The 17,475-nt window shown below is 36.8% G+C and overlaps 2 protein-coding genes across 2 annotated transcripts; both read left to right on the forward strand.

Annotated features, from left to right (window-relative positions):
- The first annotated feature begins 1,876 nt into the window (after window positions 1-1,876).
- On the forward strand, window positions 1,877-5,335 carry LOC113017456 (low affinity immunoglobulin gamma Fc region receptor II-b-like). Its single transcript, XM_026160606.1, has 8 exons — window positions 1,877-1,881; window positions 2,121-2,165; window positions 2,293-2,553; window positions 2,635-2,880; window positions 3,453-3,572; window positions 4,688-4,753; window positions 4,898-4,983; window positions 5,291-5,335. Exons 2-8 carry the CDS (start codon window positions 2,123-2,125, stop codon window positions 5,333-5,335), a joined length of 867 nt encoding a protein of 288 aa, XP_026016391.1. The 5' UTR covers window positions 1,877-1,881; window positions 2,121-2,122.
- Window positions 5,336-7,838: 2,503 nt separating this feature from the next.
- On the forward strand, window positions 7,839-14,800 carry LOC113017457 (low affinity immunoglobulin gamma Fc region receptor II-like). Its single transcript, XM_026160607.1, has 6 exons — window positions 7,839-7,848; window positions 11,978-12,031; window positions 12,233-12,277; window positions 12,431-12,691; window positions 12,783-13,028; window positions 14,775-14,800. Exons 1-6 carry the CDS (start codon window positions 7,839-7,841, stop codon window positions 14,798-14,800), a joined length of 642 nt encoding a protein of 213 aa, XP_026016392.1.
- Window positions 14,801-17,475: the final 2,675 nt, after the last annotated feature.

Raw genomic sequence — 17,475 nt, forward strand, 5'->3', positions numbered from 1 at the left:
ATGAACCAGTCATGTGGTACAGCCGGGCAGCGAGGCTTCGGACGTCATCATTTTCAGCTCCTCCTAGTGATGTGTCCTGTGTGTCGAAGCTTCAAATCGTGCGTCGGGTAATCGCGGGGGCGTTTTTCTGAAGCGCGTATCGAGGCTTGCTTTGATTACGTATGCAGTGACGTTCGAGGCCTCGCGGGCAGTCCGTACCACGTGACTGATTCAGGGACTGGTTCACCGGTTCGCGCCAGATTCGAAATAACATGGGCAGGAAAACAGCTGATTCCCCATCACACCGTGTTGTGGAATTGGATTACGTACGTGCTACATAGTTACTTGTGCATTTCTTCTCCGATGGAACCAGCAAGGAAGAGATGTTTTGTTTTTTTATTTTGTCTCTCCTAATAAAGTATGCACACAGTAATAAATATCACAAATGATAAACACCAAAATATAAATAAACAACACTACACATCCTAGAATCTGATTTCTGTCTTTTAGTTTATTAAAAAGTGAAGCACCAAACACTAGTTTGTGTCATTATCCAGATGTACATAAGGTTTACACATCATTATAATCAAAGAGCCCGCTTCACTTGAATTGTCCACTTGATGGCGCAGTAGAGCAAATGAATCATCACAATGCTTCGAACCATGAGTCGACCAATTGGATGGAAAGCTTCAGTTCATCATGAGGCTTCATCTCACCATCACTAGCTCCTCCCATAAATGAAGCAAGCCTCGATACGCGCTTCGCGGAAACGCCCCCTCCATTACTCGACACACGCTCCGAAGCCTCGATACAGAACGTCCAATCACTACTCAAAACAACTTTAATATTAAACTCAAAAGTAACATAACTGGGGAAAATCAAAATAAACTTACACCGGCAGCCTGACAGAACACACAGCTAAATAAACGGTAGATTGCCACTTGGACACAGAGAAACACAAGGCTTAAATACACAGAGGGAGCAATCAGGGAATGAGTAACAGGAGGGAAACACAGCTGGGGCAAATCAGGCTTAACGAGGCAAGGGGAAGAAAAACCAGACACATTAACATCAGTCATGGACTTTCAAAGTAAAACAGGAAACATAACACAGACTCACAGGCAGGCACTATAACAAAGGGAACAGAGACGTGGGACCAGGGCAGACACAGACACTGACTGGATGCGGGGATACAGCAGACAGGGGAGACAGCAACATGGAGCACAGACAGAAAACCAGAACACTAAAACTCTAACCAAACCCCACCCAGAGAACCTAAACTAAGAATAATCCTAAAACCCATAAAGCAAAGCTAGAATATAATGAAATAACAAAAATCAAAGAACCAAAAACACAAAACACTGGGTCAATGACCCAGGGACCCTAACAACTTCAGTGACAAAGATTAAATAAATGTTGAAATGTTACACTACCATTAAAGTGATGTTTTTATTGATTATTGCCAGTACCATTACTTTGTGTATAGTAACATTTACTGTTACTGACTGAAAATATCTTCAGTGTCTCTGGTGATTCCCTGAGTGGGCGAAAGACACCTAGAAGATGTTTCAAATGTTCCCTATCTCAGCAGCGTCCACCAAATTGAGCACAGGAAACAAGAACCAGTCTACAAGCTACATCAAACACAGCATTAGTCTGAACAGGTTTGTTGTTCTGCCCACTGACAGTGAACTGAAACAGTGTGGCTTCACTTGACACAAAAGCAACTCAGCTTCTTTAGAACGGCTTTTGTAATGCTAGATAATTGCATTCAGACAAAAAGCTAATTAAAATTAAAATATTTTTATCAGCAAAGTGACACCCCTGTTCATTTCAGTTAAGCTACAATTTTCTGTATACAGCAATACGACATGAAGGTCAGTGCTCTCTGCATCACACTGTGTGAGTACTTTCTCTATTTCTACGTTATTCTAATAATAAAATTAGGGTTATTCATGCTGATAAAAAATATGAATTGTTTTGTTTTATACTATACTAAGAAGGGTTTTGCATTTTGTTGGACTATGTATGAGATGTAATAATAATTATTATTTTAATTTAACTTTTAAGCTTTTAGTACATTTAGCAAATAATACAGTATGTGTATAGTTACTATGTAGCTCTTTTTGTTCTCACTTCAGTGATGAGCATCATGATTCTGCTGTTTGTACAGTATCAGAAAGTTGGTGAGTACCAGCTGTTTGATCATCTATATCAGTTCATTCATTGTTTAGATGCATTATGGTGGTTTTAGTAGTAGAGTTTAGTAAAACTCTAAACTGATAGTTTTTTACTTTTTTTCTTTTTCTTCAGATGCAGTTTTTCTTCGCATCATTCCAAACAGATTGCAGTTCTTTGTATATGAATCACTAACATTTCACTGTGAAGGAGTCGATTACTGTGAAGTTGTGCATAAATTCAGAGGGACAATAAAATCATGTAGGGAAGTTACTGAGACAAGACCAACAGGATCATTCTGCCGTGTTAGAATTGTTTATACAGACAACAGTGGAGAGTACTGGTATGAGCCTGAAGCAGGGAGAAGAAGTAATGTTATCAACCTCTCTGTTACTGGTACTTAAACAAACATTTTATGAAATTTATTTTAATAGAATTTAATATCATGTATTTAATTATCAAATGCATCTCATTTAGCTGGTCCTGTGATCCTGGAGAGTCCTGCTGTTCCTGTATTAATGGAAGAAACGGTGACTCTGAGCTGCAGAAAGAAAATTTCTTCCTCCAACTTTAAAGCTGATTTCTACAAAAATGGACGTCTCATCCATACAAGCATCACAGGAAACATGACCATCCACAGGATTTTCAAATCAGATGAAGGATTTTACAAATGTATTATCTCAGGAGTTGGAGAATCACCAGAGAGCTGGCTGAAAGTCACAGGTGAGACACTGAGATGTTTTAAAATAATGTGTTTCTACATAAATAACATATGATTTGGGGGAGGCTGTTGCACAGTAGGTAGAGCAGGTTATCTGTTGATCAGAATGTTGTTGGTTCTATTTCTGGCTCCCCCAGTCTGCATAAGCTTAAGATAACTCTCCGATGCATCAAACCAAATGTGAATGTTAGCTTTAAAGCATAGGAGGAATTGCTATTGTGAAAGAGTCGATGTGACATATTGTATAAAGCTCCAGAAGAGTAGAAAAGCTCTGTACAGTATAAGAATTACCTCTTTAAACAAAGAGGTTAAATCTGTTTGTATGATAATTTTTGAAATACTTTCCAGTTTCCAGTGTGCACATCTAAAATGCAAATTTAAACAACTAAAACAGGTGTGCCAAACTTTCCATGGGTTTTTAGAAGCTTTAAGTTGTTTTGAAAGGTTTTTAATGTCATTATGAAGAAGCTAAAAATAACATTTGATCGTTTACCATTCTTGTCTCATTTAAGCCTTCCTATCTGTTCTAACCATCATTTAGATTCTCTTAGTTTAAAATACACAAATAATCTAGACAAGAATGTGTGCCATTCCTCATCTGCTGCCACACCTTGCATCATTACCACCATTTTAGTCAGTGCTCTGTTGGTGGCAGTGGGACTGCATCACTTTGGCAAAGGTTACTGGAAGAGAGGTAATGAAAATTATTATTATTATTATTATTATTATTATTATTACTGTTTTTATTATTAAGTGGAAACTTTTTACATAAAAGTGAATGTCATGGACTAAAAGACTTGAAACAAGAAATCCTTTTATTTTTTGTGTTTAAAAAACAAAACACAAAACTTTTTCTTTTTTTATGTATCTTGATAGAGACGGGCACAGTGGATGCAGACAGAGAAACATATGCTGCTGTAAGAAAGACAGGAGGTATTTTACTGAGAAACAATATCACAAAATTACTTCTGTGAAGAAAAGTTTCACACTTCTTTTCTCATGTGGTGTTGTCTGTACCTTTATTCAACGCATATATATTATGTATAAATGTCAGTGATAATTTGAGCTTCCAAAACTTGCGCCTCAAATGAAAACCACATAGAATATAATTTTAAAGCTCTTCTTTTAGACACATGCTGTAGTTCATACAGTTCAAAATAGTTGCATGTGACATAAATGACAACTTCAGTTTTGAATTCAGCTTCAAAATTAAGTTGAATCATATTACTTTCTCTTTTTGACGATAACATTCAGTGACTAGGATTAAGTTTCTCACAAAGTGTTGTACTGCAGGAGAAAAAAAAATGCAGAATACAACCAAGAATTTTACCATTTGACAACCAATTAAACCAAAAAATATATGATGGAGTAGTTATAAATTTAAAACATAATAAAATAAAAGACATTAAAAAATATCAGACTTTTTGGGAGAAAGAGTATATTTTGTACATTAAATCTAATACAAATCACTCAGAAGTGTAAAGTGTAATATCTTTGTTTTGTAAAAAGGCAGAATTAAAAAACCAAGAAGCTGTTAAGAGCATCTGATATCCTTGTGTTGAAAGTGGAATTACCAGACAAACATCAGAAATTCAAATAGAAATTAAAAATTTTAGTTAACTCAGTACTTCTTACCTTGCATAATGGTGGGCCCATGTAGAAACAACACTGATTTTCTTTTCTTTCCAACCCTGAATTTCCAATTTTCAAAAAATTGTAAACCTAATGAATACATTGAATAACAGACAGGGATCATCACTAATATTGCTGTGGTTATTATTTCCCTCATACCACTGTCCTTTTTACAAGATGAAGATACATTGCCCTCTAAACCTAGTTGCCACAGCGTAGGCCTTGGTGATACTCAGCCGCAAGGTAAGACTAATTGTGATTTAAAGCCATTTCCTTTATAGCATTGAGACATCAGAAAAAAAAATTGAAATGACAAATAAGTGCTTTTTTTTAAATTATGTAAAGTCTTTTTGCTATCAATTCATTTATTTCCATCATGTGTCAAAGCAGAAGCTGGAACCAGCACAGAGATGTCCTCAGCAGGTCCCTGCAAACCCAGAGCAGAGTATCCCCTCATTTCCACTAAACCACAGGTAAGACTGGGAACAGGTAACAGATAACTTATGTGATCCATTCACACAATATGTGTTGGATAATAGAGATGTATAAGTCTGGGATTGGTAAAACTGACAACTTCATAATATTCAATTTATGGTGATGTATATATGTAAAAATGCTGATTTCACTACATAGAATAAGAAAAGTAATTTGTTACACTGAACATACTTGTTTGGGAACTTCTCAAAGGAGTGAATATTGATGTGTAATATGCACCATAGTCATTTTTTGTTTGTTCCATGTTTTTAATTGTGTCTTCTACACTTTTTTTGTGTCTTACAGGTTGCTAAGAGAGAGCTGCCTGAAAAAATAGTCACATCTGAATGAGAGCAAAAACAAAGAAGCATTTTCACATATTGTTTTTGTTGCTAAGAAATTTGTACATTATCATCTTAGTTTGGTGTTCAAGTACATAAACTGTTTTAGCTTATTTTTTTGTTCAATCAGATCCGGCTAGTTGCCTTTCCTATGTTGTTACAAGTAGATCTAAAGTTTGAAGACAAGCAAAGGCACCTGCCTGATAATTATAAGTTTATCTTTAACCAACTTGGTCTATCTTCTTTCCATTTTTAGACATGTATGAATGCTGTTACAATAAAAGAGGTACTGCAGCTTTTAAAAGAGCCCACTGTGGTCAGCCGCTAATTTATTTATTTATTTATTTTTTATTTTTTTTGTTGTCCCGTTTGGATCTTTAGCCATCAGAATTGTTGTCTTAAGGCCAAGAAAGATGCCAAGCGGATTTATTTTACCAAGTGGATCATCATGGCCTTGCCATATTGGTCCATTTGATTGACCTTTATTATAATTATGTATTTATTTTATTTTATTTTTGGTTGCTACAAACGGGACAGACATGACTGGGGGATAGGACAGCGAGAAAGAATGAAAGAAAGAGGGGGGGGAGAAAGAAAACCAGAGGGGAGAAGAGACGGTGAGAAAGGGGGGAAGAAAGAAAGAAAAACAAACAAAACACCTGGATCACCTGTATGGAGGAAAAAAAACAGAAGAGAAAACAAACAAAAAAGAGCAACATAATAACAAACAGCACCATCACAATAAACTAGCTAGCAGTAGATAACAGTAGATACTAAATATTAAACGATATTGTGCAGCATGTAAGATAGACAGCTCACAATGTGCTTTGAGGCAGCAGCCAAGAAAGCTGTAGTCCGTGTCTGTGAACACCTGTGTGTACACCTGTGCGTACACCTGTGTGCATACCTGTGAGGATCAGCATGCTTGTATTCCAAAGGTTTCTCCATGTAATGATCTGCTAGGGAGTGTGGGGAGTCATAGCCCCATCCCCCAGTGCATGAAGCAGGTATGGAGGAGATCCAGGCCCCATATCAACCACAATAGCAAAGGCAGGACCAAACCATGACCCCCCAACCCCCACTAGGTGATGAAGCCGATCATAGGAGCCCAAAGGGATTGATCAAATGTGATGGCAGAGGCTGTATCAAGACTAATGTGATCTATTAGATGGTTTTTATATTGGTTAGAATTAAGATTTTTTTTATTTTTTATTTTTTATCCAGTTAAGTATGTATGCTGAACAGACTCATGAGGAGACAGTATGACTGACTTGACAGAGGGGACCCACAGGAGGGTCCAGGGTAGTGTTGAAATCTCCCAATTCTTTGAGTCTTTGGGCTGAAGGAAGGACAATACTCGGTGTATAAATGCTCAATCAACAATCATTTATTTCCATATAATTCAATACTTATGAGCATTAGAACCATCATGATGGGGAGACCTGCCTGCAGAGGGTCACAGCAAGTTTCAAAATGGTGACGGGTTACTCAGCTTTTTATACTCTCTAGTGGCCCCCACCTAGTCGTAAAAGCCTAAACATTCACATTCTTTCTCTCTTACGGCGCCTAAGTTATGACCTCGGCTCCCTGTCTTTCTGCTCTTCTGAAAGGTGGGGGTCTGGAATGTGGTCTGTTTCTTCTATTATCTGCCCAAGGTCCTCTGCACACAACATTCTCTTCATGATTCAGCAGTATGACATGTCAAGAAACAGTATAACACATTCAACAGTGTTGAGTAATACAGGTCAAACCAATAGATCTAATGATTTTCACACTCTTTTAAGTCAGAAGTATAATGAACAACTAAAACTACATACTGATCACACACTCTATATTAAAGGGTATAATATGATCTACAGCAGTATCATACTTCAACTACTTTGATTACATATATAAGGTAACATATGATAACAGAATAATATCACAGTAGGCACAGAACAAAGGGGCTCAAAAAAACAAACAGAAACCAAAACAGCCACCTCAAAATACTCGGTCAAAATTACCAAGAACTGTAACAGAGCATGACTTTAACTGACTTTAAGTGTGGTCCAGCTGGAACTGCATGATAGTTTGAATTACTTGTTGTGCTTTGGAAAACACAGCAAAATATGGAGAATGTCTTTTCATTCAACATATTTCACATACAAGGGTCAGTACTAAAGACAGAAACGTGTGTTTGGGAAAGACGGCTGTGTTATCTACCCTGGAACACCACAATTTATTGATTCAGATGTGGATGACACCTCGCTGAAAATCAAATCTCAGGACGTACCACAATTTGCTGTTCACATTAACTCGGTGGACCAACACAACATTCTCCAGTGAAGATATGAAAAGTGTCAGGTTAGCCTTCGTAGACTGTGAGATTTCCATCAGTAATGGGGGACATTTAAAAGTTGAGTACAGGAATCAAAGCATACAGATCAGTATTTAAGGTCTGATTCTCATCATCCACTGGAGCATAAACCGAGTGTCATCAGGACGCTTAGGGGTATGGTGTTAGGGTTAGGGTTATGGCCAACGGTGACAAGTCCAAAAATAATTAATTGAATGTGGCACTGCTAAAGATTCTCATGGGAGTTTCTTGCCCCGTCTTCGCTGCTTAATGTTATGAATGCTATATCTTTAACAAATATAGTAATCAATCTTTTCCCTGCTGAGAATGCAGCTGAGACTCCCTTTGCCCATCTCCACTGCCCAAATATGTGAAAAGCCCTTCCTTAACAAATACAGTAGCCTACCTCTGGCGGCAAACCCAACAAAGTTGAAAGATTAATTGTGTTTGCTCTTCAGCTGGATTGTTATCTGTAGTTTTGCAGACTTTTGGACTCAACTTTGGTCCACAAAGCCACCAGCATTGTGGAGGACCCCACGCACCCGTCACACACACTCTTCATACTGCTGTCTTCTGGCAAGAGGTACTGGAGCATTTGGGCCTCACTGCCAGCCTGCGAAACAGTTTCCTCTCCCAAGCTGTCAGACCCCTGAATACTCAGTGATTGGACTGACATGCACGCCCAGGCGCGCGCGCACACACACACACACACACACACACACACACACACACACACACACACACACACACACACACACACACACACACACACACACACCTTTATACATTCCAATTACCAAATACCTTTTTTACATTCATTGTTGCACAGCTCACTGTCATTATTCATATTTTCTATTGCAGGCACTGTCTTGTGTTTGCATAATTCTGTTCAGTCCTTTGTTGCACTGTTTGCATGTCTTTTTATGACATTACGAAGCTTTATCATGTTTTGTCATGATTGACAATATGCAAAGTAAATTGTTACGCTGCATATTCAAATTTCATTAAAAAAATTGAATTTGAAGTAGTTGACAAAAAAAACCCACAAGTTTCTACAAAAAAGTAGATATCCATGTGAAAGATGTCTTAATGTTGCACTTTTTGTATTTCATCTTAGAAAAATTGCTTTGATTCTTCAATTGCACAGAGAATAATGTACATGGACTATGTCGGCCAAACATTCTTCATAAAAAAACAAGAGCCAGTAAGTAAAGAAACTAATGCACCAACATTACTTGAGTAGCATAAAAAATAAACACCACAGAAGCGTTAACTAATAAAGTACTAAAGAAGTTTCTTTAGCTGTTTTACTGATAAGTGATAATCTGTGGATGGTCACTGATCATTATGCAGTGAAGAGAAAAAAACTTTCTTTTGCTGCAATCTAGTGGTTACTCTTGGTCCTGAAATGTGAGGATACCAGAACCACAAATTACGTCACGTCATCTGCAGACTCATTAAACTGTAAAGATCCAGTGTCTGTGGACATGTGGCAAAATTTCAGTTATCTGTGATTCCCTGTTTAGTTCCCTTAGGTCCCCGCATCCTTAAATGTCTCCAGTTGTCCCAAGTTCTCTTTGACTGTCTCTTTGCTGCATTTAAACCCCTGTTTCTTCCTGTCCTTGTTGTCTGTTGTCTTCGTCTCCATATTCAATTCAATTCAATTCAATTCAATTTTATTTATATAGCGCCAAATCCCAACAAAAGTCACCTCAAGGCGCTTCATAGATACAGAGAAAAACCCAACAATCATATGACCCCCTATGAGCAAGCACTTTGGCGACAGTGGGAAGGAAAAACTCCCTTTTAACAGGAAGAAACCTCCGGCAGAACCAGGCTCAGGGAGGGGCGGCCATCTGCTGCGACCGGTTGGGGTGAGAGAAGGAAGACAGGATAAAGACATGCTGTGGATCATCTCCAGCTCCAACATCAGCAAAATACAGTTGCATCGCTTTGGGTAAAAATGTCACCTGACACTCTAGAAAGAACATGAGATTTATGAAAACCAAAATGAAATGTGTCAAGTAAAATATTTGTCAAAGACGACTGTTAGCGAGTCAGGTATAACGCTTTCTAAAATCTTACCATTGAACAGCAATTTTCAGATTGGTTGGTAACTGCTAAGAAGAGAAGGGCCAAGCCCATGCTTACTTCTTTTACATCTGTCCACGCAGTCAGCACCACAGCATCATGGAGGTCAGAGCTCTGTGTATCAAACTGTGCACGTGTCTGTTTCCACATAAAAACTAAACTACAACTGATTTATTAAACCTAATAATAGTATTTATTAAATGCCAAAAAATTATATTAAACTCATGTCGCTACACCAACCTGTGAATAACAGGTTTATTCTGCCAATTCTGTGATCATTCTGTGAAAGTTAGAGAGACCCTTTGAAACTCGAGCTTACTTTTTTAGCAGTCAGTTTTTCCAGTGGTGCATATACAACAATTTATAAATGAGGACAGTCCATAATTAACCAGGGTGAAAAAAGACAATCATATTATGCATTTCTGTCTACTAAATATTGTTGTATCCAGACCTTTATACAAAATGTATACAACGCACTGAAAGTTAATTGTGTCTCACAAATTATTTCTATCATCTCTGAAACCCCTCACACAGAGAACGCAGAAAAACGCAGCTGCCATATTTACCTCATCTTATGAACTGCCCTCACTATCATGATGTTGGCTTTGCTTCTGCTTTTGTTGGGATGTCTTCACTTTGGGAAAATCAAATCTACAGATGAGAGATGATGAGAGAACATGATTCAGCTAATGATGACAAATGGAAACATGAAAGCTAAATAGTTAGTATCCCATCATGTTTCATCCAGATACTCATTACTTTGTGTTCTGTCTTTTTAAGCTTCTAGAAGCAGATGCTTCATGTTCTGTGACTGTGTTAAGAAATGACAATATTTAAAAAAAAATAAAAAAATAAAAGTCATATTTGTAAGTGCAATTTTTAAAACAGCCACCATAATTCTGACAAACATCTGGAAACATCTGTGAACACCGTGTGACCTATGATTTTGTATATATTGATATATACTTTTATCTGATTGTATTTTATATTACTGAAATAATAAATACAAAAAACAAAGATTTTATTATATATTTTAAGGATTACTCATACAATACAAGGTGGATATCAAACACACACACATACCACGTTGGACTTGAGGGTAGATAATTTTAAAACTAAATTTGTGAGTGAGTTTGATCGACCTGCTCTAGAACACAACACGATTTGTAAATGTTCCCAGTAAACAACAATCTGCAAAACCAGCTGTTTAAAACCTGTATTTGTTGCATTTTGGTGAATTGTCTTCTATTATAATTTCATTTGTCAGCTTATTTCACATGATTGCAAAATAGTTATAAAAGTGTCATTGATTTTACTTTCAGTTTCAGGTCTGCAGTTCTTTCTTTACTTGAACATAATCAAGAAAATGTAAAGTTACATTTTAAAAACAAGTTTTTTGACTGTGATACATTTTACATATTATTTATGAAGTTGATTGGCAGAAGGAAATGTTGGCTCCTTAAAGAACCTGACAGGATCTTATCAGAATGAGAAACGTAAAAGTAATCAGTTTTAAAGATGAGAAAGATACTAAATCACGAACAGCTATTGTTTGAAAGATGGAAGCCATTATTTTTATTTTTATTTATTTATTTGGTACAACATTTAACATTTTATATAAATATTACATACACTATTCACTTTAGCAACAAGTAACAAATCAGATGGTAATTCTTTATGCCACCCTAACGATATTTATATAAACATTTATCAGCTACTTCGCACTTGTTCAGCTTCTCATTAATGCAAATAACTATTCAACCAAAAACATGGCAAAACCATACATCTGTTTATTTGGTCTTGGGATGGAGAATGCAATGGCTGCTGTTTTATCTATCCATCCAATCACACACTATAGTAACATTTGCTATCCTGTGATTGAAAATAACTTTAATGACTTTGGTGATTCCCTGAGTGGGCTGAGTACCCCTAGACGAGATTTCTACTTTTGTGCTATATCTCAGCACCGTACACCAAACTGAGCACAGGAAACATAAACCAGTCAACAAGCTGCATCAAACACAGTATTAATCTTGAACTGGTTTGTTGTTCCGCCCACTGACAGTGAACTGAAACAGTGAGGCTTGACTTGACACAAAAACAGCTCAGCTTCTTTGGGAACGCTTCTTTTGTAAAACTATATAATAGCATTACGTCTGAAAAATATTTAATTATTTTAAAAATACTTTTAGTAGGAAAGAGACACCTGTGCTCACTATTGTTAAGTCTTCCATCTACATCAAGACGACATGGAGATCAGAGCTCTCTGCATCAGACAGTGTGAGTAGTTGCTCTATTTCTACATCATTATAAAATTTAGGTCATTCATTCTGATTAAAAACATGACAGTTTTATCTCTAATGTTTTAGGTAAGAAAAGTAGGCTATGGTATTTTTATGGACTATGTATAAGATGTAGTAATACTTTAATTTTAGTATATTTAGTAATTATACAGTACTCCACTCTTTTATCTCTCTTCAGTGATTACCATCATGATTCTGTTGTGTGTACTGGATCATAAAGTTGGTGAGTACCAATGGTTTTGCTTGCATTAATACATGTTGCGGATGAGGGAGGAACTTTACTTGTTTTGACCTTTTTATTTGTTCAATGTTTAAGTGCAGTATGCCAGTTTTAGTACTGAAACTCTCAACAGTCTTACTTTTTTCTTTGTTTCAGATGCAGTTTCTCTTCGTGTTGTTCCAAACAGATTGCAATTCTTCGAATATGAACCAGTGACATTTCACTGTGAAGGAGTCAATTATTGTGAAGTTGTGCATAAAATTAATGGGAAAGTAGAATCATGTAGTAAAGCTAACAAGAGGACACCAACAGGATCATCCTGCTCCATTCAAATTGTTTATACAGACCACAGTGGAGAGTACTGGTATGAGACTGAAGGAGGGACAAGGAGCAACATTATCAACCTCTCTGTCACTGGTAGCCTACTTTTAAAGAAGGACAATATTTTATGATATATTATAATTACATTTAATTTCCTGTATTTAATTGATAAATGCATCTCATTTAGCTGGTCCTGTGATCTTGGAGAGTCCTGCTGTTCCTGTGTTAATGGAAGAAACTGTGACGCTGAGCTGCAGAAACCAAATTCCATCCTCCAACTTCAAAGCTGATTTCTACGAAAATGGATATCTCATCCACAGAAGCTCCACAGGAAACATGACCATCCCGAGAGTTTCCAAGTCAGATGAAGGACTTTACAAGTGTGTTATCTCAGGAGCTGGAGAATCACCAGTGAGCTGGCTGAACATCACAGGTGAGACACTGGGATGTTTTAAAATAAGGTTTATTTATAATTGTAATATGAATAAAAGTTGATCCTCTTTATGCAAAGCTGTTGTGTAATGTCTTTATGAAGAAGTTGAAATTAACATTTCATGGTTTACCATTCTTGCCTCATTTAAACCTTTGTTATTTTGCTAACCATCATTCAGATTCTCAAAATTTAAATTACACAACCAATCCAGAGAAACAGGGGAGCCATTCCTCCTCTCCTGCCACACGGATAATTTCCACCATTTTAGTCAGTGCTCTGTTGGTGACAGCGGGCCTGTATCACATTGGCAAAGGCTACTGGAAGAGAGGTAATTAAAATTATTATTATTATTATTATTATTATAACCATTATATTAAAAATTAGCCTGTAAGGCAGATACTGTGTCTGATTTTCTTTCCCAAAGGTTTTTAAAATAAAAGTGAAAGCTGTAAGAAATAATAGGTAAGGAAAGACAGGAGGTATTTTACTGAGCAACAATATCACAAAAATACTTCTGTGAAGAAAAGGATTGCATTTGTTTTCTCATGTGATGTTGTCTGTAGCTTTGTTTGACTTTTATGTATTTATTATGTATAGATGCGAGTGATAATTTGAGTTTCCAAAACGTAGACCGTAAATGAAAACCACACAACTATAAATAAATACTATAAATGCAATTTTAAAGCTCTTATTTTAGACACATACTGTATCTCAGACAGCTCAAGATACAGTAGTTACATGTGGCATGAAGTACAACTTCAAACATGCATTCAGTTTTAAAATTCACTTTAAATTGAACCCAATTACTTTTAAATAATAATATTCAGTGAGTAGCAAATCGTTATACTAGAGAAGAAAAAAAAAGTAGAATACAATTAAGAATTTTACCATTGGACCACCCATAAAACAAAAAAATATATGATGTAGAGGTCGTCATATATTTTAAAAAAAGTTAAATATATTAGAACTGAGATTTCTAGGGCATAGAGGATATGTTGTACAGTAAATCTAATACAAATACTGTAGCTTGACTCCACCAGTGTATGAATTTGAGAGTGAATGAATAGTGGCATTGTAAAGCGCTTTGAGTGCCTTGAAAAGCGGTATATAAATCCAATCCATTATTATTATTATTAGTTTCGTACAAAGGCAACATTAAATACAACAAACAGTTATGAATAGCTGATATTCTTGTGACTGATGGAGAGTTATCAGGCAAACAGCAAAAATTCATTTAGAAATGTAAGGTTTTCATTAGCTCACTGTTCTGTTAGCAGTCTTACAAAATGGGGTGATGTAGGAATGATTTTTTTTTGTAGCCCTCAATATCAGATTTTCCTAAAATTTTAAATCAAGCCTAAGAAACAGATTGAATAACAGACAGAGACCATCATCACCAATGTTGATGTGGTTATTATTCCCATCACTCCCACTGTCCTTCTTCATTACAAGATGAAGAAGCATTTTTAATGTAGTAGAGCTCCACTGTACTATGATATTAATTGGACATTAAGTGGTTACTACTTTGGGAATTGGGTGGTAATACTTAGAACATTGTTATGTTTTTGTTTCTGCGTTGTTGCGCTACTATACCTTCCAATATCTTTGTGCTATTGTGCTAATTATGCCTTTACATTGACAAAAAAAAAATTGTCTTAGCTTATCTTATTACTACTTTATTATTAAACTATTGTTAACTTTTTCTATTCTGTTTTATCTTCTACTCTTCTTTTGTGTGTCTTACAGGTTTTCAGAGTGAGAGAGCTGTCTGAAGACATCATCACCTCTGAGTGAGAGCGAAAACAAAGAAGTAACCCGGTTTTATCATATATTGTTTTTGTTATTGTCAACTGGGTTTGATGTACAAGTGTATGGACAGTTATAGCTTTTCTTTAATTAGTCAGATACAACTATTTGCCATTCCTATTTGGTTATAAGTATATATAAAGTTTGAACACAAGCAAAGGCACCTGCCTGAAATACAGACGTTGAAGCTTAGCCAACTTGTTTGATCTTCTTTCTGTTTTTAGACATGTATGAATGCTGTTACACGGAAAGAGCTTTTGCAGCTTTTCACTGAGGTCAACCTCTAATCTAATAAGTGTCACATTACTTTCTTCCAAAACAGATGCACTGAGTTTGTGGTCAGCAATCAAATATAACTGCCATGTTTGATACTGAGAATGACTTTAACTGACTTTAAGTGTGGTCTAGTACCGAAACAAAAAAGTGGTGTCTTATTTCATTCTGCAATTTCTCTTCAATAAAGCCAAAGAAATTATGTGAATTTCTACTTTTGTTTGGTCAGACTGTGTGAAAAGCAAAAGTCAGGAGCTGAGTGAGGGAGGAAGTGCTCAACTCCTGTGGGCTTGGCCTCAATAGGTTACAGTAGATTATATTTTGAGAGGCTAAATAAGGTCAGTGACTATATGATTTATTTCAGCAAAATTTCCTCTCCCTATGCCATTAGTTTTACACAATAGGGATGTCCAAATTCATGGGCTGCATCCTTCTAAGGCCACATTTGTGGGACGATTACATCACAGTGATGCAACGGAGTTACGAACTTTCCCGTAAGCACGCTGTGTTACTGCACTACTAAAACCGCGATTTGTTGCGAGAGTGTCTCATGACAATGGCGTAAGCGAGTGCGACATTCGTGGCAAAAGCTGTGTGCAGATCAACAATGGATAATATATGGAGTGTGGGAGAGAGTATGAGAGTGCAGCGTTTAAAGCGTGGAAGTACTGACCTTACTTTGAGTTTGATTCCGTAAAAAGTGACCGCTGTTAGTGTCCGCTGTTCACTGCGTGGGAAGAAAACTTCTTTTTACAGCGAAAAAAAAACCCTTAACTTCCGAGCAAGCACCGTGTACGTTACCACCTAATGGGAAATTCACAGACAAACTCGCGGCTTCTTCCACTGACCGCTACGGCACACCTGCACCAGGGCAAACCTCCTCCTGCTATACAGGTGAAAATAGAGCAACAGGATCGCTGAGTCTTTGATTTTATTTATTTTCTGCTGTGTTCCACTTCCATTTATTTGAAAGAGTGAGTGTAAACACAAAAAATATTTTATTTTATGTGCTGGAATGTGCAGAAAATAGGTTTAAATGTTAAACTAATTTATATCAATCAGAGAATGTTGCATATAATTACATTTTTGCTTGATGATTAAAGTTAAAAGATTAAAACTGATAAAACAAGTTGAAAAAAAGGGACTTATCTATTTGATTACATTTTGTATGATGGATTATGCAGAAAAAGTAGAATTGGGCTGAAAGATCTATCACTTCATCACCTCTTCAGGTTGTAAATCGTGTTTTTTTAAAGTAACTAAGTAACTAAATAATTAATTACTTTTGAAAATAAGTAACCAGTAAAGTAACGGGATTACTTTTTGGGGGGAAGTAATCAGTAATTAGTTACTGTCTGTGACAGGTGAGTTGTTGGATCTCTTCAATTAGCAGAGAGATGACACACACACTCCTAACTCTCCTGTGTCTCCTATCTGCCTGACCTGAACTCAGCTGGGCTCCCGCCCTTGGCCCATGCACCTGTTGTAATCACTCACCTGCTGGGAATCTGCCTGAGCTGCTATTTAATTAAGATGATGGCTCAGAATGCTTCTTTGCTGGATTGTTGAGTAACTCTAGTCAGTACAGCTCTATTAACCTCTGTTTTCCATGTGAAGTTCCAGTCTGTTCTTACTGTGTTTCCTAGTATAGAAATTCCTTGACCCGTCCCTGTTTCCTGATCTGTTCCCCTGAGTATGGAAGTGAGGTGTGAAAAGGATGTTAGCATGAGTGCTGAAAAGGATTATTAAAGTGGACGTGTGGAGTGTGGAGTGTGTTTTGGACCCGTTCTCCTTCCATCCCAGGATTCCTGGAAACTCCAGTCCCGTGCACTGTATATAATTTCACCTGGTGTGATTGCAATTTAACTTGTGACTTTGATTCTAAATTCAACTGAGTCCATTCCACCCTTGTGAAGCCTTTTCTTCATGTTTATTAATTAAGGTGTGAGTAACCTAAACTTAACCTCATGGGACCTGGGGTCCACAGATGTGGACATCACATTTTGGGTTGTCTATACCAAAATACTACATTTTGCTCTACAAGGGCCTGATATCCACTTACGAGGACATCATACTGCCACTGTTCTATTGAAATTTTAAACAAATATGCTCACATGTGGATCTCATTTTTCTCAGAAACAAAAATTAGATAAAAAAAAAAATTCTTTGTATTTACATTTATCAGGTGTCAATCAGCCGGGGCTCGAACCTGCAACCTTCCGATTACAAGGTGACCTCCCAACTTTTGAGCCACGATGAAGGAGGAGACAACAGGACAGTTAAGAATCAGGCAGGATTTATTGGTTGCTTGCCTTGATCGTCAAACTTAACAAACAAAAGGTGGGGGAGGAGGACTGGGTGGTTGAGC

This window comes from Astatotilapia calliptera, unplaced genomic scaffold (assembly GCF_900246225.1).
Source record: "Astatotilapia calliptera unplaced genomic scaffold, fAstCal1.2 U_scaffold_13, whole genome shotgun sequence".
Classification (NCBI taxonomy): Eukaryota; Metazoa; Chordata; class Actinopteri; order Cichliformes; family Cichlidae; genus Astatotilapia; species Astatotilapia calliptera.